The 24,396-nt window shown below is 42.7% G+C and overlaps 1 protein-coding gene across 4 annotated transcripts in view; it reads left to right on the forward strand.

Annotated features, from left to right (window-relative positions):
- LOC106871370 (uncharacterized) overlaps positions 1-24,396 on the forward strand; it is a 121,934-nt gene that overhangs the window by 63,627 nt on the left and 33,911 nt on the right. For all 4 annotated transcript variants that reach the window (XM_052976725.2, XM_052976728.2, XM_052976727.2 and 1 more), the window contains 4 exons: positions 496-613; positions 2,968-3,179; positions 5,649-6,291; positions 9,280-9,580. In XM_052976725.2, the coding sequence (XP_052832685.2) occupies positions 496-613; positions 2,968-3,179; positions 5,649-6,291; positions 9,280-9,580 (1,274 nt within the window). The remainder of the gene's footprint in view (positions 1-495; positions 614-2,967; positions 3,180-5,648; positions 6,292-9,279; positions 9,581-24,396) is intronic.

Genomic DNA, 24,396 nt, shown 5'->3' on the forward strand with positions numbered 1-24,396 from the left:
GATGAAATTGGTGGATTATAAATAAAGATCTAATAAGCAACTCATCCAGTTTCCACAGCTGCTGGCAATCCACCGCCCCTTTATTTATTGCCTGTTATTAGCTTATCTATGGTAACTCTTCTATTCTTGTGTTCCTGGGATTAGAGTGAAAGCCTTGAGACTGATAAATAATGAAAAATTGGGTATATTTGGTGGATATTTAAGCAATGTGTTTGTGAATGGTTAATGGATTGGATGTGGTACTGAAGAAAGGTCAAGAACTCTTGAAATCTGCATATACACCCAGTACCTGTTTTTCTGTCTTTGATCACATTGTTTACATAGACATATTTGTATGTGAAATGTCGTAACAAATCAGCGCTGGCTCTAATTTCAATGGAAAATCTGCAGAGATAACTTTAAGAAGTCATTTTTGTTTCTAGTAAAGCCCGACAACACCATGAGATAAACTGGACCAAAAAGTCAGGATATTGATGTGCTTGGTTTGTTTTGTAGGTTGTCAGAGATGCAGAAACAGCAAGAAGATTAGCAATGTATCATAAAGATGAAACTATAGAAAATCAACAATCACTTGAAAATAAAGAACAACAACCAAACACACCAGATTCCCAAGGTGAAATTTTATTCTTCTCACACCTAATGATTTCTGTTTTTGTCTTCTTTCTAGCTCCTCCCGCCTGTTCTTATATAATGTAGCAGCAAGATAGCTAATGCCTGTTCCTCTATCATACTTCAGCCTCTTGAGACTGGACATAAAAGCCATCTCCCACTTTACTGTAATCCCCAATCAGTCAAAGAGTCTTTTCCTTTGACTTGTGAATTAATTGGCTTCTTCTCCTTGAAACTAGTATCATGGAAAGAGCACCCAGTACACTCTGTAAAGTGGTTGGCATTAAGAAGGCTACCCAGCCATAGAAACTATACCAAAACAAACATTGGAGCTCATTGGATCCTGACACACAGTCCAACTCGTGCCAGCATGGAATATGGACATTAAATGATGATGATGATGATGATGATGATGATAACAATGATGATTTTATTATGTGATGCCCTAAACTCCACTTTTACTCCTTTTAGGGATTATTATTTGATGTATTACTCTCTTTCTAAGACAACATGGTATAATTTGAAAAAGGGCTTGTTTGCTATTTCTAGCATGCCATAGGACCAGTTGGCAGTGCTTGCTTTTTGTCTCATTGATATATGGTTGCATGTTTAAACAGTAGAATAAACTATGGAAAGATATCATTATGGTGGTTTATAAACTAAGTCATAACAGAATTATATACAGGACCATATAACAGCTATAGTTGGTGGGGAGGGGGTCATCCCTGTTCCTGAATAACATCCATCTATATAAACTGCAATGGGGTACAGGTCTATCAGAAAAGCTTCTAATCTAGATATTGTGGTAAAGAAAGTCTCAGGTATTCTCCTTTAATTAAATAAGACCTGTATGGCCAGCTGCTACAGTTGATGTGGGGCCAGGAAAGGTTGTAAGTAGAATGTAAAGGAATAATATTTTACAGGGGGTTTATTTCAACCTTTTTTCATCTATAGTCTAAATGTTTGTCTGTTCTATCATGGTGGGGTGGGGGTTAATTATTATTGTAGATAAATATATCAAAAGAGCAGGTCAGGTGTCATAGAAAACAGCAGTTCAAAGCAGTTTGTATGTTATATAAACCAATGGCTCATGCGTTAGAATAGAACAGCAAGATGCATAAATATGTTTGTAGGTATTTGTTGGATATAAATATTCATGGATCAATGTTCAGTATGTGATTTTTGTGGAAAAAAATGTGTTATATCGGATATACGTGAATTGCAGTAGTTTCTCCTTTTAGAGTGGCACACACACACACACAAAATAAATAATAATAAATAATAATAATAAATAAAAAGGGAAGAAATAAACATAGTTATTACAAGCACTATCAGAAATAATTTACTGCTTTGAGTATTTGTTCAGCTAAGCATGCATTTTGTATTGGGACAAATAGAAAGAAATATCTTTTGAAATAGTAATTCTGTTGTTAGAATGGATGAAAAGATTGTGTTATGAAAAGCTGTAATGCCTTGTCATGTAAGCTACAATGGCTGGTAACAGCAGAATGCAACCAATGGATGTGAATTGGCCAAACTGTGACAGGAATTATGCATGATGCTTTGCAATATGTTTTGGCTCTTTGTGTTCTGGCAGCAAGGCCTGTGATGATACCAGTTTCAAGCGGTGTCAGCTTTAACCAGCAGCATATCTCTTGGATAAACATTGATGGTATGGAGATGGAACACATGCATGGGCCAGATTTGGTCAAAGGAATTTTGTGTCCCCACATTTTTGGGAAGATGTATGGTCAACTTTGACTGATGGAGCCTCCACCCACTTCCATCTAATAATACACAGTCTAATGATAAAGGATAAAAACACTGATCATCTTCTTCTTCTTCTTCTTCTTCTTCTTCTTCTTCTGTTGCTGCTTTTCTTCCTCCCCCACCTTCTCTGCATCACATCACTCACGGATGTCAGCTCCAACTCAAGAGCACAGACTGTCTTTCATTGGAGTCTTCCTGGCTCCACTCTGAGACCAGCTGCATGGTCTGCCGGTCCACGTGCAGGATGTTTTCACGAGACAGAATTGGCTCACAAGGAGTTCCTCCATCTTTTGAAAGGTCTTATTTTTAGCTCTGCAGAGTGTCCACAACAACCTCCACACCTGGCAAGCCAGATGGTGGGGGTGAGGTGGGGAGAGTGAAGGACAGTTTAGTTACTGACCACCTGACCATGAAACAAGTAGTACTGGGAAACATGGCACCAGAAGCAGGATTTCCCTCATTTGACCTGAATCAAAATAAATAGGTCATATAATGGCCAGATGGATTTTAATTGCAGTTAACTCAGTCTCTTGTTGGGTCACAACCAGTCCTTTTGCTAATTCCAATTTTCTTTTCGTTCTTTTGCAGTCTTGTCAAACACTAATGAAGAACAGGGATCTGTAACTGAAGAATCAGATTTAGCCAGGAATGAAGATGTCAGCTCTGATTTGATGCCAACCCAGTGGCAATCGGAAACCTTAAAGACAACCGTGTCCCAGCCTTGCCCTCCACCTGGCTCTCCTACAAAGCAGAGATACATATCAGCCTCACTGCATGGCCAAGCAAGGAATACACTCTGGGTAAGTAAAATCAGTTGTATTGAGGGGTGGGGGAGTGATGGTGATAGTAGTGGTGCCGATGAGGGCAGTGATGGAGGGGAGGGGGAGGAGGAGGAGGAAGAGGCAGCGGCAGTGGTGGCAGCAGGCAGCTGGTTATGATGCTATTGCCATTGTGGCTGTGGTTGTTGTTTGTTGTTGCTCTTCTTCTTCTTCTTCTTCTTCTTCTTCTTCTTCTTCTTCTTCTACTTCTTCTTCTACTTCTTCTTCTTCTTCTTCTTCTTCTCCTCCTCCTCCTCCACCCCCACCTCCTGCTGACCAGAAATTATCTCTAATTTCTATATCAATAAGCTGATAAGGCCTAAAACCCTTCCTGCTCCTCAGAGTATCACAGTCAGCTTTTCACCAAAGAGCAGGATTGAACTCACATCATTTCCATTGAGTTCCCACTGGCCACAACAGTGAATTGTGTCACCTACTGTGGCCTAGGAGTACTCAGCCATTTCAAGGCTTTGTGTTCCAGTCATTGACACCATTCTGTACAAAGTAACAGAATATGAACAGACAGACCTCTTTGTTCACAGGTCAAACATTCACAATTTTATCTTTGAATTTTAAAATATTTTAATTATCTTGAATTTTTATTATTTTTATCAACCATTGGTGGGGGGGGGGGAGGTCAAGGTGAAGCCAAACTGGGACAACCACTGCAGCAGGCACAAAAATGGTCAAAACTAAATTACTCTGTAAACTTAAACATTATTTCAGTCATGACTTGCTTCCCAGCCACATGGTTTAAGGTTCAGTTTCACTGTACAGCACCTTGGGTTCCTTCTAAGTGGATTTGGTAGACAGAAACTGAAAGGCGCCCATTATGTGTGTGTGTGTGTGTGTGTGTGTGTGTGTGTGTGTGTGTGTGTGTGTGCGTGTGCATTGCATGCATGTGCATGCATGTGTGTGTGTTTATATCTGTGTCTATCTCTAACAAAACCTGACAACCAGAGTTGGTTTGTTTACATCCATGTAACTTAGTTGTTTGGCAAAAGGAACCAATGGAATAAGTACCAGACTTTAAAAATAAAAACAAACATTGCGATCGATTTGTTTGGCAAAAAACCCTTCAAGACGGTGCTCCAGCTTGGCAGCAGTGCAATGGCTGAAACAAGCAAAAAGATAAAAGACTGTTGTGCTACCAACTAAAGTCATAACAGAGAATAGTTCACTCAGTCTCAGACCAACGGAAAGTACTTTTGGCTGCCTTGGCTAAAAGGGAAGGGAATCCAGCCCTCGAAACCATGCCAAAGCTGACGTAGAGCACAATGTAGCCTTGTGGCTCATTGGATCCTATCAAACCATCCAACCCATGCCAGCTTGGAAAACAGACGTTAAATGATGATGATGATGATGATGATGACGACAATGACGATGATGATGATGTTATAAGTCTCTTTTTCTCCTTTTCTCATAGATGTCAACTCAAACTTCTTTGAATCTGACTCTGAGTTCTTTCAGTCTCCATGTTGTCTTCCTGCAGATTGTCTTTTGTCTCTGGACTCATCTTGCTTTTATTTTCTGAAACCACTAAATTACCAATCTCTGCTGAGTGGCAAATTCTTCACCAAAGAAACACTTGACATTTACAATCATTTGCTTGATGCATTCCCTGATGAGAATAAAGTCTATCTGGTTGTGTGCTTGCTTGATTGGTAAATGATCACGTGACTGGCTGGCTGGCTGGCTGGCTGGTGGTAGGGGTCGTTTTCATCATAGAACTGCAGCTGTCTTCGTCTATCACCATTCTACATACCATACACACCTCCATGTACACCAAACAAGTGATTAATGGTGTCAACCCAGATTAATTAAGCCAAACCTAAGCACAATGAAATAATATCAACTCAGAAATTACAAACTTAATTTGATGCTCTCCACTTTCTCTTGCCATTTACTAGTGAAATTTCTATCAAATATTAACTATGTTCTCCTTTAAAATAGTTGCTTGGCAACCCATAGTTGTCAGTGAATGGCATGAGGGGGTGGTGGTGGCTGTAGGTTTGATATTAACACGTTTATTGCAAGGGAGGTAACTAGTGCCTTCTCAAATTTCTTTTTGTCGGGCGCCCCCTCCCCTCCCCACCTCACTTCCTCCACCTCATTGTTAAACTTGCTAAAGCCACATAATTTAATTTTCATTTTAAATAAATTATTAGGCTTCTTATTGTCCAACCATTATTCAAGCTGGCTCTGAAAGCTTTTGCCATGTTATCTCACCATTCTGAGACCACTGACACCATGTTCGTTTTCGCATCTTGGTATCTTTCAGTGAATTTATTTGTTTCAGTTGTTTGGACTGCGACCATGCTGGGGCACCACCTTGAAAGGTTTTAGTCCAACAAATCACCCCCCAGTAATTATGCTTTGTTTCCTGTTAAGTTTGGTACTTTTTCTATCGGTTCTTTTTGCCAAATAATTTCTCTTTTTCTTAATTAATAGGCTAACAAAGATAATATGGTGAAAAATTATAATTTGACAAATGAAGCCCTCAATTATCCAAGTACAGTTCAACCTCCAATTTTAGATTCACAGAAATCTCCCCAGAATTCAGTATTGCATTCAAGATCTCTGTTCCATAGAAATCAGCAACCACCATCAGCAGCAGCACCACCACCACCACTACCACCACCACAAATGGCAATTCCATTCAACAGTGTCACTGCTTCCTTTCCAACACCTCTAAGAAATCTGAATAAAGAATCTTCATTTAACAATCATTCCAATAAAATTAGAAGTGATGAGTTAGCTGATGATAGCTCATTGGGGCAATTGGTTCCTAGTGCTAAAATGGCACCAGTTAATGTACTGCACCAAAAGCCACCATTGAGGTCTGCTCTTGTAGCCAGAAACAGTATTCCTCAGGCTGGAATGAACTCAGAAAATAATTCCAACAACAACAACATCAACAAACCTTGGTCACCTAAGCATCCACCTCAAAGAAGTATAACGGCTTTAAACAACTCCAGGAAAACGATGGATCCCAAAGGATCACAGAATATCCATGGGGCTTCAATATCGTCCCTTTCAAAAGACTTCCTACAGTTGAATAGGTCAAATTCTTCAAATCTGACACAGAATACAGGTTGGTATATACAACTATCTTGTCAACATTTTCACATTCTTAACCCTTTCACAATGAAATTAAATGTCACGATTATTCCAGTAATGATGTTAAATGTCTACCAAAAATAGAAGAGATAGAGACACAAGAGTGGAAATTCAAGGGAAAGTGTTAGTCAATTACTTCAACCCCAGTATTTGGATGGTATTTTATTTTAACGACCCTGGAGAGACAGAGAGCAAAGTTGGCCTTGGCACGATTTGAACTCAGAACATCAAAAGCCAGAACAAACCACCACAAGGCATTTTGTCCACTACTCTATCAATTCTGCTAATCCACTGCCAGGGCTGGCCCTAGGGTTGCTGGTGCCCCAGCAACCTTACAAGTGTAATTTAAAAAAACTTTCACAAGGAGAAAACCTGAAAATGTAGACTAAAAAGTAGATGGTGCCCCGGGCGACTGCTCGAGTTGGTGGTACCTTGAGCCAGCCCTGTCCACTGCCCTTCTACAAAGAAAATGATATTCAATTGATATCACCTTTTATTCTATCATCATTTACTTGGTTTCAGATAGAATGGTCAAATAGGTAGGATGCTATTTTTTTTTGGGGGGGGGGGGTGAAATGAAACCAGTTTGTCTTTGATCTACTGCTCTCTCACTATCCCCTAAATAAAAAGTACCTGACCAGAGAGAAGATAAGTGAGAGAGAACACTTCTGTAGTTGCCATAGTAACAATGGGAAACCAGATTAACTGGGAGTTGTTTACATAATTTAAAGTTTGTTTAAACAATATCATACAACCAGTGAACAGGTATTAGTTTTCATTGTGACCATAAGCATAACTCCATCAGTCCACAATTTATACTTTAACAGCATGGAAAATAGACTTTAAATGTTGATGGTGTTTAAATGTTGATGAGGCTGTGAAAAAAAAAGAGAAAAAATAAATAAAATGCCTGGAGAGACAGAGTAGATGAGAGAGGAATTATTTCATTGTGTTCAAAATAATTAGTGGAGGGGAGAGTTTAAAATATTAATGAGATGCTGTAGATGTCTGAAGTACCAAGGGAAAACGTTGGGCTGTCTCTCTTTACATACAAGGAAATGGGAATCAAGTTTCTTCAGTTTATTATATTTCATAGTTTCTCAACAACATTCAAGCAATATTCTATTTATTATTATTATTATTATTATTATTATTATTATTATTATTATTATTATTATTATTATTATCACTTTACTTCACAGAACATTCAGTCTTGTTTGTTCTGGTAGCTTCTGTGAGAGCGGATAGCAGCCTGCTGCCAGAGGTCTCACAGGGTCTCTTTCCACACATTATAAGCTTCCATGCTTGGTTGTTCATTTCCATGGGAGACATTCAATATCCAAGGACCACTCTCAAAATCCTAGCTGTCCCCAACAGAACAGCTTTTACTACTACTACTACTATTATCATTATTAGCAGCATTTCAACCATCTTAATGTTCCGAGTTCAGATTCCGCTGAGGTCAACATTGCCTTTCATCCTTTGAGGATCGATAAAATAAATACCAGTGAAACACTGGGGTTGATGTAGTCAATTCACCCCTGATTACAAACTTGCTAGCCCTATGCCACAATCTCAAACCAATATGGCAGAATCATTAGCATGCTGGACAAAATGCTTAGCAGCATTTCTTCCAGCATTGCATTCTGAGTTCAAATTCTGCCAAGGTCACTTTGTCTTTCAATCTTTCGGGGTCGATAAAATAAGTACCAGTCAAAAACTGGGGTTGATGCGATCGATTATCCCTGTCCCCCAAGTTTCAGGCCATGTGCCTATTGTAGAAAGGGTTATTATTATCATTATTTGATGAAAACTCACAGCTTATTTTGGTGGGTACGTTGGCAAGTGTCAGCTGTTCACAGCCGGCAGACTAAGGTGACACTTGTTTACTGGTCATGCTTCAAGAACCGTGAAGAATTCTTGCAGTTCCAAGCAATGCTGATTTTTGGTAGATGTTCTACCTTCACACTGCTACTTCCAAATGCACCAATTACTATTACTATTATTATTATTATTATTATCATTATCATTAGGTAGCAAGTGACACAAACATACACACCAGTACATTCATATCCATACGTGTGCGTGCGTGCGCGCGCGCGCGTGATAGAGAAAGCAGGAGAAATAGAAGCCAGTACATGAATATGTATACATTTTTATATTTTTAATCAACAGAAAGTTACAAATGTAACGCAAAGGGCGAGAGTTTGAGACATGGCACTTAGCAAATAACTATATATACTGTATATATTATATATATATATATATATATATATATATATATATATATATATATATATATATATATATATATATATATATATGTGTATGTATATATATGTGTATGTATATATATGTGTATGTATATATATATATATATATATATATATATATATATACATATATATAATACGCAAACGTGTGTGTATGTACGTTTGGTAGTACAAACATGTTAGATAGATAGATAGATAGATAGATAGATAACTTGGAACTTTTGCCGATTAAAAAATAAAGTGTGTGTGTGTGTGTGTAAGAAGTACCGAATTTTATACTGTGTATCTTTTTGTTTGATTCAGCTGTCCATGACTGTTTACATTGTAGACTGATTACATTGTAGAGTTGTCTCCCTTCAACTGTACTTTCGACGAACTAAATATTTCGCTATTAATGGCAGACAAGAATCCTTCTTCACCCTTTGTGTACGGGTGAAGGACAGAATGCCAGACGAAAGGCCCTTATGTATTTAGTTACATCTTTTTAGGTTCTGAATTCAAATTCGTCTTGGATTTACATTGCTTTTCGCTCTTCTGCTGTCGGCAAAATAAAACAAACCGAGTATACCGATGGACTTAATCAACTGTTCCCCACTTCTTCTGCCAGTCTTACAAATCATTAACATTCTCAAACCACGACATCGATTCATAATTCCTTCTTTCTTTCTGTCTTCTACGTGTAACCACAGGAAACACAGACGGCTGCAGCCTGCCGAGTGCTCTTCTTCTCCCTTTGGCTAATGCTCCACCTCGATCACAAAGTCAAACACTACCAAAAAAGCAGTTGAGGCGGAAACAAGAACTACAGAAAGATGGTCAGCCCCAGGGCAGCTTATCAGAGGCAAAACTTTATCTCTCTGCAGATTCATTAATCGCCAGAGGCCAAAGGGTGATGGAGCCATTGTCGCGACCGAAATCACCTGGTTTGGGTCCAACTGCTACTTCTGGCCAGCTCGGGGGTTCGCCATTATTAGTAAACAGTCAGTCACAGTAAGTTGTTTCTTAGTTTTGTATCTTTTGTCTTTTACTTGTTTCGGTCATTGAACTGCAACCATACTGGAGCATCACCTTGAAAGGTTGTAGTCGAACACTTCCCCCACAGTATTTTTAAGTCTGGTACTTTGTTCCACTGATTGCAAAGGTATAGGGAAGTAATCAAACCAACACCAGTTGACAAGCAGTGTGTGTGTGGTGGAGGAGAATAAACACAAAGACACATACATGCATACATACATATGCATCATACATGCATGCATGCATACATACATATATACATAAATACACATACATATGCATACATACATGCATGCATATATACATATATAGTGCATACATACATACGTATGTGCGTACGGACGGACGTAGGTATGTACGTACGTACGTATGTACATACATACGTATGTTCGTACGTACGTACGAACGTATGTATGTACGTATGTACGCATGTACTTTCGTAAGTAGGTATGCACGAACGATCGTTGGAACGTACGTACGTATGAATAAAAGAACGAACGAAGGAACTAACGACCGAACGTGCGTATGTACGTACGAATGCACGAAAGAATGAACGAATGAACAAACGACCATATGCACGTACAAACGTAAGAAGGAAGGAACGAACGAACGTACGTACTTATGAACGAACGAACGTAAATAGGAGCGTACGATATAACGAACGTACGTACGAAGATCGAACGAACCAACGAACGTACGTACGAACGAACGATCGGAGGTACGAACGAACTAACGACCGAACGAAAGAACGAACGTACGTAATTAAGTACAAACGAACGATCGTACTTACATACGAACGAACGAAGGATCTAACGAACGAACGTCCGTACTTACATACGTACGAACGAACAAACGTACGTACGTACGTACGTACATACGTCGGATGGAACGAACGAACTAACGAAAAAACGAACAAACGAAAGAAATAGCGAATGAACTTACGTACGTACGAACGACCGAACGAACGAACAAACGACCGAACGAAGGTACGTAAGTATGAACGAACGAACGATCGAACGAACAAATGCAAGATCGAACGTAAGAACGCACTTTCGTACGAACGAACGAACGAAGGTACGTAAGTACGAACGAACGAACGATCGAAGGAACGAACGTACGTAAGTACGTACGTACGAACGAACGATCGTACGTACGTACGAATGCACGAAAGAAGGAACGAACGATCGAACGCACGTACGTACGAACGGACGAACGAACGAACGAATGACCGAACGTAAGATCGAAAGAACGAACGCAAGTTCGTACGAACGAACGAACAAACGACCGAACGAAGGTACGTAAGTATGAACGAACGACCGAACGTCATTCGCATGTACGTATGTACGTACGTTCTTTCGTTCGTTCATTCGTTCGTTCGTCCGTTCGTATGTACGTGCGTACGTTCGTTCGTTCGTTCGTTCTTTCATTCGTTTGTACGTACGTTCGTTCTTTCGTGGGTTCGTTCATTCGTTCGTACGTACGTACGTTCGTACGTACGTTCTTTCGTTCGATCGTTCGTTCGTACGTACATACTTTCGTTCGTACGTACGTTCTTTTGTTCGTTCGTTCCTTCGATCTTCCTTTCGTACGTACGTATGTACGCACGTGCGTTCGTTCTTTCATTCGTTTGTACGTACGTTCGTTCTTTCGTGGGTTCGTTCATTCGTTCGTACGTACGTACGTTCGTACGTACGTTCTTTCGTTCGATCGTTCGTTCGTACGTACATACTTTCGTTCGTACGTACGTTCTTTTGTTCGTTCGTTCCTTCGATCTTCCTTTCGTACGTACGTATGTACGCACGTGCGTTCGTTCTTTCGTTCGTTCGTTTGTTCTTACGTAGTACTTACGTTCGTTCGTTCGTTAGTTCGTTCGTTCGTGCTTACGTACCTTCGTTCGGTCGTTCGTTCGTTCATTCGTACGAACGTGCGTTCCTACATTCGATCTTGCGTTCATTCGTTCGATCGTTCGTTCGTTCGATCCTACATAAGTAATTACGTACGTAAGTTCTTTCGTTCGTTCGTGCTTACGTACCTTCGTTCGCTCGTTTGTTCGTTCGTTCGTACGAACTTGCGTTCCTACGTTCGTCTGTTTGTTCGTACGTACGTACGTTCGTTCGTTTCTTCGTTCGTACGTATGTACGTACGGACGTTCGTTCGTTATATCCTTCGTTCGTATGTAAGTACGATCGTTCGTTCGTACTTAATTACGTACGTTCTTTCTTTCGTTCGTTCCTTCGATCGTTCGGGCGTTGGTTCGTTCGTACCTACGATCGTTCGTTCGTACGTACGTACGTTCGATCTTCGTACGTACTTACGTACGTTCGTTATTTCGTGCGTTCCTACTTCCGTTCGTTCGTTCGTTCGCATTTACGTACGTACATTCGAACTTCGTTCGCACTTACGTACGAACATTCGAACTTCGTTCGTGAGATCGTTCGTTCTTATGTACGTACGTTCGTTCTTTCGTTCGTTCATTCTTTCGTACATATGTACGTATATACGTTCGTTCGTTCGTTCGTTCGCTCCGTCATTCTTACGAAAGTGCGTTCTTACGTTCGATCTTGCATTTGTTCGTTCGATCGTTCGTTCGTTCATTTGTTCGTACGTACGAACGTACGTTCGGTCGTTCGTTCGATCGTTCATGCTTACGTACATTCGTTCGGTCGTTTGTTCGTTCGTTCGTACGAATTTGCGTTCGTTCTTTTATTCGTACGTACGTACGTACTTTCCAACGATCGTTCGTTCGTTCATGCGTACCTACTTACGAACTTACATACGTACGTACGTTCGTTCGTTCTTTCGTGGATTCGTACGTACGTACGTACGTTCATTCGTTAGTTCGTTCATTCGTTCGTACTTACGTACCTTCGTTCGTTCGATCTTTCGTTCTTTCGTTCGTACGTACTTACGTACGTTTGTTCGTTCATTCGGTCGTGGTTTCGTTCATTACGTACGTACGTTCGTTCGTTCGTTCGTTCGTTCGATCGATCGTACATACGTAATTCCGTACGTACGTTCTTTCCTTCATTCGTTCGTTCGTACGTACGAACATACGTTCAGTTGTTCGTTCGTTCTTTCGGTCGTTCGTACGTACGTATGTAAGTATGTTCGTTCTTTCGTTCATACTTAACTACATACGTACATACGTACGTATATACGTTCGTTCGTTTGGACGTACTTACTAACGTACGTTCGGTCGTTCGCTCGGTCGTTCGTACGTTCGTGTGTACGTACGTTCATTCTTTCCTTCGTATATACGTTCGTTCGTGCATTCGTACGTACGTACATACGTTCGTTCTTTCGTACATACTTACGTATGTACGTAGGTTCATTCGCTAGTTCGTTCGTTCTTAAGTACGTACGAACGTACGTTCGTTCTTTCGTTCGTTCGTGGGTTCGTTCATTCGTACGTACGTTCGTTCTTTCGTTCGTACGTATGTTCGTTCGTGCGTACGTACGTTCGTTCGTTCGTTCATTCGTTCGTTCGGTCGTTCGTACGTTCGTGTGTACGTACGTTCATTCTTTCCTTCGTATATACGTTCGTTCGTGCATTCGTACGTACGTACATACGTTCGTTCTTTCGTACATACTTACGTATGTACGTACGTTCTTTCGTTCGTTCATTCGTTCGTTCGTCCGTTCGTATGTACGTGCGAACGTGCGTACGTTCGTTCGTTCCTTCGTTCTTTCATTCGTATGTACGTACGTTCGTTCTTTCGTTCGTTCGTGGGTTCGTTCATTCATTCGTTCGTACGTACGTTCTTTCGTTCGATCGTTCGTTCGTACGTACATACGTTCGTTCTTTCGTTCGTACGTACGTTCTTTTGTTCGTTCGTTCCTTCGATCGTCCTTTCGTACGTACGTATGTACGCACGTGCGTTCGTTCTTTCGTTCGTTCGTTTGTTCTTACGTACGTACTTACGTTTGTTCGTTCGTTAGTTCGTTCGTTCGTGCTTACATACCTTCGTTCGGTCATTCGTTCGTTTCTCGTACGAACGTGCGTTCCTACATTCGATCTTGCGTTCATTCGTTCGATCGTTCGTTCGTTCGATCGTACATAAGTAATTACGTACGTAAGTTCTTTCGTTCGTTCGTGCTTATGTACCTTCGTTCGCTCGTTATATCCTTCGTTCGTATGTAAGTACGATCGTTCGTTCATACTTAATTACGTACGTTCTTTCTTTCGTTCGTTCCTTCGATCGTTCGGGCGTTGGTTGGTTCGTACCTACGATCGTTCGTTCGTACATACGTTCGATCTTCGTACGTACTTACGTACGTTCGTTATTTCGTGCGTTCCTACTTCCGTTCGTGAGATCGTTCGTTCTTATGTACGTACGTTCGTTCTTTCGTTCGTTCATTCTTTCGTACATACGTACGTATATACGTTCGTTCGTTCGTTCGTTTGCTCCGTCGTTCTTACGTACGTATGTACGTACGTTCGTTAGTTCGTTCGTTCGTGCTTACGTACCTTCGTTCGGTCGTTCGATCGTTCGTTCGTTCGTTCGTACGAACGTGCGTTCCTACATTCGATCTTGCGTTCATTCGTTCGATCGTTCGTTCGTTCGATCGTACATAAGTAATTACGTACGTAAGTTCTTTCGTTCGTTCGTGCTTACGTACCTTCGTTCGCTCGTTTGTTCGTTCGTTCGTACGAACTTGCGTTCCAACGTTCGTTTGTTTGTTCGTACGTACGTACGTTCGTTCGTTTCTTCGTTCGTACGTATGTACGTACGGACGTTCGTTCGGTATATCCTTCGTTCGTATGTAAGTACGATCGTTCGTTCGTACTTAATTACGTACGTTCTTTCTTTCGTTCGTTCCTTCGATCGTTCGGGCGTTGGTTCGTTCGTAACTACGATCGTTCGTTCGTACGTACGTTCGATCTTCGTACGTACTTACGTACGTTCGTTATTTCGTGCGTTCCTACTTCCGTTCGTTCGTTCGTTCGCATTTACGTACGTACATTCGAACTTCGTTCGCATTTACGTACGTACATTCGAACTTCGTTCGCATTTACGTACGAACATTCGAACTTCGTTCGTGAGATCGTTCTTTCGTTCGGTCGTTCGTTCGTTCGTTCGTTCGTATGTACGTACCTACGTGCGATCGTTCGTTCCTATGTACGTCCGTTCCTTCGATCGTTCGTTCGTTCGATCTTTCGTACGTACTTACGTACGTTCGTTATTTCGTACGTTCTTACGCGCGTTCATTCGTTCGCGTTTACGTAAGTAACTTCGAACTTTCGTTAGTACGTACGTACGTTCGTTCGTTCCTTCTTACGTTTGTACGTGCGTACGTTCGTTTCTTCATTCGTTCCTTCTTTCGTGCATTCGTACGTACGAACGCACGTTCGTTCGCTAGTTCGTTCGTTCCTTCTTTTATTCGTACGTACGTACGTACTTTCCAACGATCGTTCGTTCGTTCATGCGTACCTACATACGAACTTACATACGTACGTACGTTCGTTCGTTCTTTCGTGGATTCGTACGTACGTACGTACGTACGTTCGTTAGTTCGTTAGTTCGTTCGTTCGTTCGTACGTACGTACCTTCGTTCGTTCGATCTTTCGTTCTTTCGTTCGTACGTACTTACGTACGTTTGTTCGTTCATTCAGTCGTGGTTTCGTTCATTACGTACGTTCGTTCGTTCGTTCGATCGATTGTACATACGTAATTCCGTACGTACGTTCTTTCTTTCATTCGTTCGTTCGTTCGTACGTACGAACATACGTTCGTTCTTTCGTTCGTTCGTTCGTTCTTTCGTTCGTTCGTGGGTTCGTTCATTCGTACGTACGTTCGTTCTTTCGTTCGTACGTATGTTCGTTCGTGCGTACGTACGTTCGTTCGTTCGTTCGTTCGGTCGGTCATTCGTACGTACGTATGTACGTATGTTCTTTCGTTCGTTCCTTCGTTCGTTCGTCCGTTCGTATGTACGTGCGAACGTGCGTACGTTCGTTCGTTCCTTCGTTCTTTCATTCGTATGTACGTACGTTCGTTCTTTCGTTCGTTCGTGGGTTCGTTCATTCGTTCGTCCGTACGTACGTTCGTACGTACGTTCGTACGTACGTTCGTACGTACGTTCTTTCGTTCGATCGTTCGTTCGTACGAACGTGCGTTCCTACATTCGATCTTGCGTTCATTCGTTCGATCGTTCGTTCGTTCGATCGTACATAAGTAATTAGGTACGTAAGTTCTTTCGTTCGTTCGTGCTTACGTACCTTCGTTCGCTCGTTTGTTCGTTCGTTCGTACGAACTTGCGTTCCTACGTTCGTTTGTTTGTTCGTACGTACGTACGTTCGTTCGTTTCTTCGTTCGTACGTATGTACGTACGGACGTTCGTTCGCATTTACGTACGAACATTCGAACTTCGTTCGTGAGAACGTTCGTTCGTTCGTTCGTTCGTATGTACGTACCTACGTGCGATCGTTCGTTCGTATGTACGTCCGTTCCTTCGAACGTTCGTTCGTTCGATCTTCGTACGTACTTACGTACATTCGTTATTTCGTGCGTTCCTACTTCCGTTCGTTCGTTCGTTCGCATTTACGTACGTACATTCGAACTTCGTTCGCATTTACGTACGAACATTCGAACATCGTTCGTGAGATCGTTCGTTCGTTCGGTCGTTCGTTCGTTCGTTCGTTCGTATGTACGTACCTACGTGCGATCGTTCGTTCGTATGTACGTCCGTTCCTTCGATCGTTCGTTCGTTCGATCTTTCGTACGTACTTACGTACGTTCGTTATTTCGTACGTTCCTACGCACGTTCATTCGTTCGCGTTTACGTAAGTAACTTCGAACTTTCGTTCGTACGTACGTACGTTCGTTCGTTCCTTCTTACGTTTGTACGTGCGTACGTTCGTTTCTTCTTCATTCGTTCGTTCGTACGTACATACGTTCGCTAGTTCGTTCGTTCCTTCTTTTATTCGTACGTACGTACGTACTTTCCAACGATCGTTCGTTCGTTCATGCGTATCTACTTACGAACTTACATACGTACGTACGTTCGTTCGTTCTTTCGTGGATTCGTACGTACGTACGTACGTTCGTTCGTTAGTTCGTTCGTTCGTTCGTACTTACGTACCTTCGTTCGTTCGATCTTTCGTTCTTTCGTTCGTACGTACTTACGTACGTTTGTTCGTTCATTCAGTCGTGGTTTCGTTCATTACGTACGTACGTTCCTGCGTTCGTGCGATCGATCGTCCATACGTAATTCCGTACGTACGTTCTTTCTTTCATTCGCTCGTTCTTTCGTACGTACGAACATACGTTCAGTTGTTCGTTCGTACATACGTACGTATGTACGTAGGTTCATTCGTTAGTTCGTTCGTTCTTAAGTACGTACGAACGTACGTTCGTTCTTTCGTTCGTTCGTTCGTTCGTGGGTTCGTTCATTCGTACGTACGTTCGTTCTTTCGTTCGTACGTATGTTCGTTCGTGCGTACGTACGTTCGTTCGTTCGTTCGTTCGGTCGGTCATTCGTACGTACGTATGTACGTACGTTCGTTCATTCGTCCGTTCGTCCGTTCGTATGTACGTGCGTACGTTCGTTCGTTCCTTCGTTCTTTCATTCGTATGTACGTACGTTCGTTCTTTCGTTCGTTCGTGGGTTCGTTCATTCGTTCGTACGTACATACGTTCGATCTTCGTACGTACTTACGTGAGTTCGTTATTTCGTACGTTCCTACTTCCGTTCGTTTGTTCGTTCGAATTTCGTTCGCATTTACGTACGAACATTCGAACATCGTTCGTGAGATCGTTCGTTCGTTCGGTCGTTCGTTCGTTCGTTCGTTCGTATGTACGTACCTACGTGCGATCGTTCGTTCGTATGTACGTCCGTTCCTTCGATCGTTCGTTCGTTCGATCTTTCGTACGTACTTACGTACGTTCGTTATTTCGTACGTTCCTACGCACGTTCATTCGTTCGCGTTTACGTAAGTAACTTCGAACTTTCGTTCGTACGTACGTACGTTCGTTCGTTCCTTCTTACGTTTGTACGTGCGTACGTTCGTTTCTTCTTCATTCGTTCGTTCGTACGTACATACGTTCGCTAGTTCGTTCGTTCCTTCTTTTATTCGTACGTACGTACGTACTTTCCAACGATCGTTCGTTCGTTCATGCGTATCTACTTACGAACTTACATACGTACGTACGTTCGTTCGTTCTTTCGTGGATTCGTACGTACGTACGTACGTTCGTTCGTTAGTTCGTTCGTTCGTTCGTACTTACGTACCTTCGTTCGTTCGATCTTTCGTTCTTTCGTTCGTACGTACTTACGTACGTTTGTTCGTTCATTCAGTCGTGGTTTCGTTCATTACGTACGTACGTTCCTGCGTTCGTGCGATCGATCGTCCATACGTAATTCCGTACGTACGTTCTTTCTTTCATTCGCTCGTTCTTTCGTACGTACGAACATACGTTCAGTTGTTCGTTCGTACATACGTACGTATGTACGTAGGTTCATTCGTTAGTTCGTTCGTTCTTAAGTACGTACGAACGTACGTTCGTTCTTTCGTTCGTTCGTTCGTTCGTGGGTTCGTTCATTCGTACGTACGTTCGTTCTTTCGTTCGTACGTATGTTCGTTCGTGCGTACGTACGTTCGTTCGTTCGTTCGTTCGGTCGGTCATTCGTACGTACGTATGTACGTACGTTCGTTCATTCGTCCGTTCGTCCGTTCGTATGTACGTGCGTACGTTCGTTCGTTCCTTCGTTCTTTCATTCGTATGTACGTACGTTCGTTCTTTCGTTCGTTCGTGGGTTCGTTCATTCGTTCGTACGTACATACGTTCGATCTTCGTACGTACTTACGTGAGTTCGTTATTTCGTACGTTCCTACTTCCGTTCGTTTGTTCGTTCGAATTTCGTTCGCATTTACGTACGAACATTCGAACTTCGTTCGTGAGATCGTTCGTTCGTTCGGTCGTTCGTTCGTGCGTTCGTTCGTATGTACGTACCTACGTGCGATCGTTCGGGCGTTGGTTCGTTCGTACCTACGATCGTTCGTTCGTACGTACGTACGTTCGATCTTCGTACGTACTTACGTACGTTCGTTATTTCGTGCGTTCCTACTTCCGTTCGTTCGTTCGTTCGCATTTACGTACGTACATTCGAACTTCGTTCGCATTTACGTACGAACATTCGAACTTCGTTCGTGAGATCGTTCGTTCGTGAGATCGTTCGTTCGTTCGGTCGTTCGTTCGTTCGTTCGTTCGTCCGTTCGTATGTACGTGCGAACGTGCGTACGTTCGTTCGTTCGTTCGTTCTTTCATTCGTTTGTACGTACGTTCGTTCTTTCGTGGGTTCGTTCATTCGTTCGTACGTACGTACGTTCGTACGTACGTTCTTTCGTTCGATCGTTCGTTCGTACGTACATACTTTCGTTCGTACGTACGTTCTTTTGTTCGTTCGTTCCTTCGATCTTCCTTTCGTACGTACGTATGTACGCACGTGCGTTCGTTCTTTCGTTCGTTCGTTCCTTCGATCGTTCGGGCGTTGGTTCGTTCGTACCTACGATCGTTCGTTCGTACGTACGTACGTTGGATTTCGTACGTACTTACGTACGTTCGTTATTTCGTGCGTTCCTACTTCCGTTCGTTCGTTCGTTCGCATTTACGTACGTACATTCGAACTTCGTTCGCACTTACGTACGAACATTCGAACTTCGTTCGTGAGATCGTTCGTTCTTATGTACGTACGTTCGTTCTTTCGTTCGTTCATTCTTTCGTACATATGTACGTATATACGTTCGTTCGTTCGCTCCGTCGTTCTTACGTACGTATGTACGACGTTCGTTCTTTCGTTCGTTCATTCGTTCGTACATACGTACGTATATACGTTCGTTCGTTTGGACGTACGTACTTAAGTACGTGCGTACGTACGTTCGACCGTCGATCGTTCGTTCGTTCTTTCGTGCATTCGTACGTACGTACCTACGTACGTTCGTTCATTAGTTCGTTCACTCGTACATACGTACGTATGTACGTAGATTCCTTCTTTCGTTCGTTAATGGCTTCGTTCATTCGTACGTACGTACGTTCGTTCTAAATTAACTACATTCGTACGTACGTTCGTTCGTTCGTTCTTTCGTTCGGTCATTCGTTCGTTCGTTCGTCCGTACGTGCGTTCGTTCGATCGTTCGTTCCTTCTTTCGTGCATTCGTACGTACGTACTCACGTACGTTCGTTCCTTCGATCGTTCGTTCGTTCGTTCGTTCGTACTTACGTACCTTCGTTCCTTCGTTCGTACGAAAGTGCGTTCTTACGTTCGATCTTGCATTTGTTCGTTCGATCGTTCGTTCGTTCATTTGTTCGTACGTACGAACGTACGTTCGGTCGTTCGTTCGATCGTTCATACTTACGTACATTCGTTCGGTCGTTTGTTCGTTCGTTCGTACGAATTTGCGTTCGTTCTTTTATTCGTACGTACGTACGTACTTTCCAACGATCGTTCGTTCGTTCATGCGTACCTACTTACGAACTTACATACGTACGTACGTTCGTTCGTTCTTTCGTGGATTCGTACGTACGTACGTACGTACGTTCATTCGTTAGTTCGTTAGTTCGTTCGTTCGTTCGTACTTACGTACCTTCGTTCGTTCGATCTTTTGTTCTTTCGTTCGTACGTACTTACGTACGTTTGTTCGTTAATTCGGTCGTGGTTTCGTTCATTACGTACGTACGTTCGTTCGTTCGATCGATCGTACATACGTAATACCGTACGTACGTTCTTTCCTTCATTCGTTCGTTCGTTCGTACGTACGAACATACGTTCAGTTGTTCGTTCGTTCTTTCGGTCGTTCGTACGTACGTATGTAAGTATGTTCGTTCTTTCGTTCATACTTAACTACATACGTACATACGTACGTATATACGTTCGTTCGTTTGGACGTACTTACTAACGTACGTTCGGTCGTTCGCTCGGTCGTTCGTACGTTCGTGTGTACGTACGTTCATTCTTTCCTTCGTATATACGTTCGTTCGTGCATTCGTACGTACGTACATACGTTCGTTCTTTCGTTCGTTCATTCGTTCGTTCGTCCGTTCGTCCGTACGTGCGAACGTGCGTACGTTCGTTCGTTCCTTCGTTCTTTCATTCGTATGTACGTACGTTCGTTCGTTCGTGGGTTCGTTCTTTCGTTCGTACGTACGTTCTTTTGTTCGTTCGTTCCTTCGATCGTCCTTTCGTACGTACGTATGTACGCACGTGCGTTCGTTCTTTCGTTCGTTCGTTTGTTCTTAGGTACGTACTTACGTTCGTTCGTTCGTTCGTTCGTGCTTACGTACCTTCGTTCGGTCGTTCGTTCGTTTCTCGTACGAACGTGCGTTCCTACATTCGATCTTGCGTTCATTCGTTCGATCGTTCGTTCGTTCGATCGTACATAAGTAATTACGTACGTAAGTTCTTTCGTTCGTTCGTGCTTACGTAGCTTCGTTCGCTCGTTTGTTCGTTCGTACGAACGAACTTGTGTTCCTACGTTCGATTGTTTGTTCGAACGTACGTACGTTCGTTCGTTTCTTCGTTCGTGCGTATGTACGTACAGGACGTTCGTTCGTTATATCCTTCGTGCGTATGTAAGTACGATCGTTCGTTCGTACTTAATTACGTACGTTCTTTCTTTCGTTCGTTCCTTCGATCGTTCGGGCGTTGGTTCGTTCGTACCTACGATCGTTCGTTCGTACGTACGTTCGATCTTCGTACGTACTTACGTACGTTCGTTATTTCGTGCGTTCCTACTTCCGTTCGTGAGATCGTTCGTTCTTATGTACGTACGTTCGTTCTTTCGTTCGTTCATTCTTTCGTACATACGTACGTATATACGTTCGTTCGTTCGTTCGTTTGCTCCGTCGTTCTTACGTACGTATGTACGTACGTTCGTTCGTTCGTTCGTGCTTACGTACCTTCGTTCGGTCGGTCGTTCGTTCGTTCGTTCGTTCGTACGAACGTGCGTTCCTACATTCGATCTTGCGTTCATTCGTTCGATCGTTCGTTCGTTCGATCGTACATAAGTAATTACGTACGTAAGTTCTTTCGTTCGTTCGTGCTTACGTACCTTCGTTCGCTCGTTTGTTCGTTCGTTCGTACGAACTTGCGTTCCTACGTTCGTTCGTTTCTTCGTTCGTACGTATGTACGTACGGACGTTCGTTCGGTATATCCTTCGTTCGTATGTAAGTACGATCGTTGGTTCGTACTTAATTACGTACGTTCTTTCTTTCGTTCGTTCCTTCGATCGTTCGGGCGTTGGTTCGTTCGTAACTACGATCGTTCGTTCGTACGTACGTTCGATCTTCGTACGTACTTACGTACGTTCGTTATTTCGTGCGTTCCTACTTCCGTTCGTTCGTTCGTTCGCATTTACGTACGTACATTCGAACTTCGTTCGCATTTACGTACGTACATTCGAACTTCGTTCGCATTTACGTACGAACATTCGAACTTCGTACGTACGTTCGTACGTACGTTCTTTCGTTCGATCGTTCGTTCGTACGTACATACGTTCGTTCTTTCGTTCGTACGTACGTTCTTTTGTTCGTTCGTTCCTTCGATCGTCCTTTCGTACGTACGTATGGACGCACGTGCGTTCGTTCTTTCGTTCGTTCGTTTGTTCTTACGTACGTACTTACGTTCGTTCGTTCGTTAGTTCGTTCGTTCGTGCTTACGTACCTTCGTTCGGTCGTTCGTTCGTTCGTTCGTACGAACGTGCGTTCCTACATTCGATCTTGCGTTCATTCGTTCGATCGTTCGTTCGTTCGATCGTACATAAGTAATTACGTACGTAAGTTCTTTCGTTCGTTCGTGCTTACGTACCTTCGTTCGCTCGTTTGTTCGTTCGTTCGTACGAACTTGCGTTCCTACGTTCGTTTGTTTGTTCGTACGTACGTACGTTCGTTCGTTTCTTCGTTCGTACGTATGTACGTACGGACGTTCGTTCGCATTTACGTACGAACATTCGAACTTCGTTCGTGAGAACGTTCGTTCGTGAGAACGTTCGTTCGTTCGGTCGTTCGTTCGTTCGTTCGTTCGTATGTACGAACCTACGTGCGATCGTTCGTTCGTATGTACGTCCGTTCCTTCGAACGTTCGTTCGTTCGATCTTCGTACGTACTTACGTACATTCGTTATTTCGTGCGTTCCTACTTCCGTTCGTTCGTTCGTTCGCATTTACGTACGTACATTCGAACTTCGTTCGCATTTACGTACGAACATTCGAACATCGTTCGTGAGATCGTTCGTTCGTTCGGTCGTTCGTTCGTTCGTTCGTTCGTATGTACGTACCTACGTGCGATCGTTCGTTCCTATGTACGTCCGTTCCTTCGATCGTTCGTTCGTTCGATCTTTCGTACGTACTTACGTACGTTCGTTATTTCGTACGTTCCTACGCACGTTCATTTGTTCGCGTTTACGTAAGTAACTTTGAACTTTCGTTCGTACGTTCCTTCTTACGTTTGTACGTGCGTACGTTCGTTTCTTCTTCATTCGTTCGTTCGTACGTACATACGTTCGCTAGTTCGTTCGTTCCTTCTTTTATTCGTACGTACGTACGTACTTTCCAACGATCGTTCGTTCGTTCATGCGTACCTACTTACGAACTTACATACGTAGGTACGTTCGTTCGTTCGTTCGTTCGGTCGGTCATTCGTACGTACGTATGTACGTACGTTCTTTCGTTCGTTCATTCGTTCGTTCGTCCGTTCATCCGTTCGTCCGTTCGTATGTACGTGCGAACGTGCGTACGTTCGTTCGTTCCTTCGTTCTTTCATTCGTATGTACGTACGTTCGTTCTTTCGTTCGTTCGTGGGTTCGTTCATTCGTTCGTACGTACATACGTTCGATCTTCGTACGTACTTACGTAAGTTCGTTATTTCGTACGTTCCTACTTCCGTTCGTTTGTTCGTTCGCATTTACATACGTACATTCGAATTTCGTTCGCATTTACGTACGAACATTCGAACTTCGTTCGTGAGATCGTTCGTTCGTTCGTTCGTTCGGTCGTTCGTTCGTTCGTTCGTTCGTATGTACGTACCTACGTGCGATCGTTCGTTCGTATGTACGTCCGTTCCTTCGATCGTTCGTTCGTTCGATCTTTCGTACGTACTTACGTACGTTCGTTATTTCGTACGTTCCTACGCACGTTCATTCGTTCGCGTTTACGTAAGTAACTTCGAACTTTCGTTCGTACGTAGTACGTTCGTTCGTTCCTTCTTACGTTTGTACGTGCGTACGTTCGTTTCTTCATTCGTTCCTTCTTTCGTGCATTCGTACGTACGAACGCACGTTCGTTCGCTAGTTCGTTCGTTCCTTCTTTTATTGGTACGTACGTACGTACTTTCCAACGATCGTTCGTTCGTTCATGCGTACCTACTTAGGAACTTACATACGTACGTACGTTCGTTCGTTCTTTCGTGGAATCTTACGTACGTACGTACGTTCGATCGTTAGTTCTTTAGTTCGTTCGTTCGGTCGTGCGTACGTATGTAAGTATGTTCGTTCTTTCGTTCATACTTAACTACATACGTACGTATATACGTTCGTTCGTTTGGACGTACTTACTAACGTACGTTCGGTCGTTCGTTCGGTCGTTCGTACGTTCGTGTGTACGTACGTTCATTCTTTCGTTCGTTCATTCGTTCGTATATACGTTCGTTCGTGCATTCGTACGTACGTACATACGTTCGTTCGTTCGTACATACGTACTTACGTACGAAGGTTCGTTCGTTAGTTCGTTCGTTCTTAAGTACGTACGAACGTACGTTCGTTCGTTCTTTCGTTCGTTCGTTCGTTCGTTCGTTCATTCGTT

This window comes from Octopus bimaculoides, chromosome 24 (genome assembly GCF_046866305.1).
Source record: "Octopus bimaculoides isolate indiv1 chromosome 24, ASM4686630v1, whole genome shotgun sequence".
Taxonomy (NCBI): Eukaryota; Metazoa; Mollusca; class Cephalopoda; order Octopoda; family Octopodidae; genus Octopus; species Octopus bimaculoides.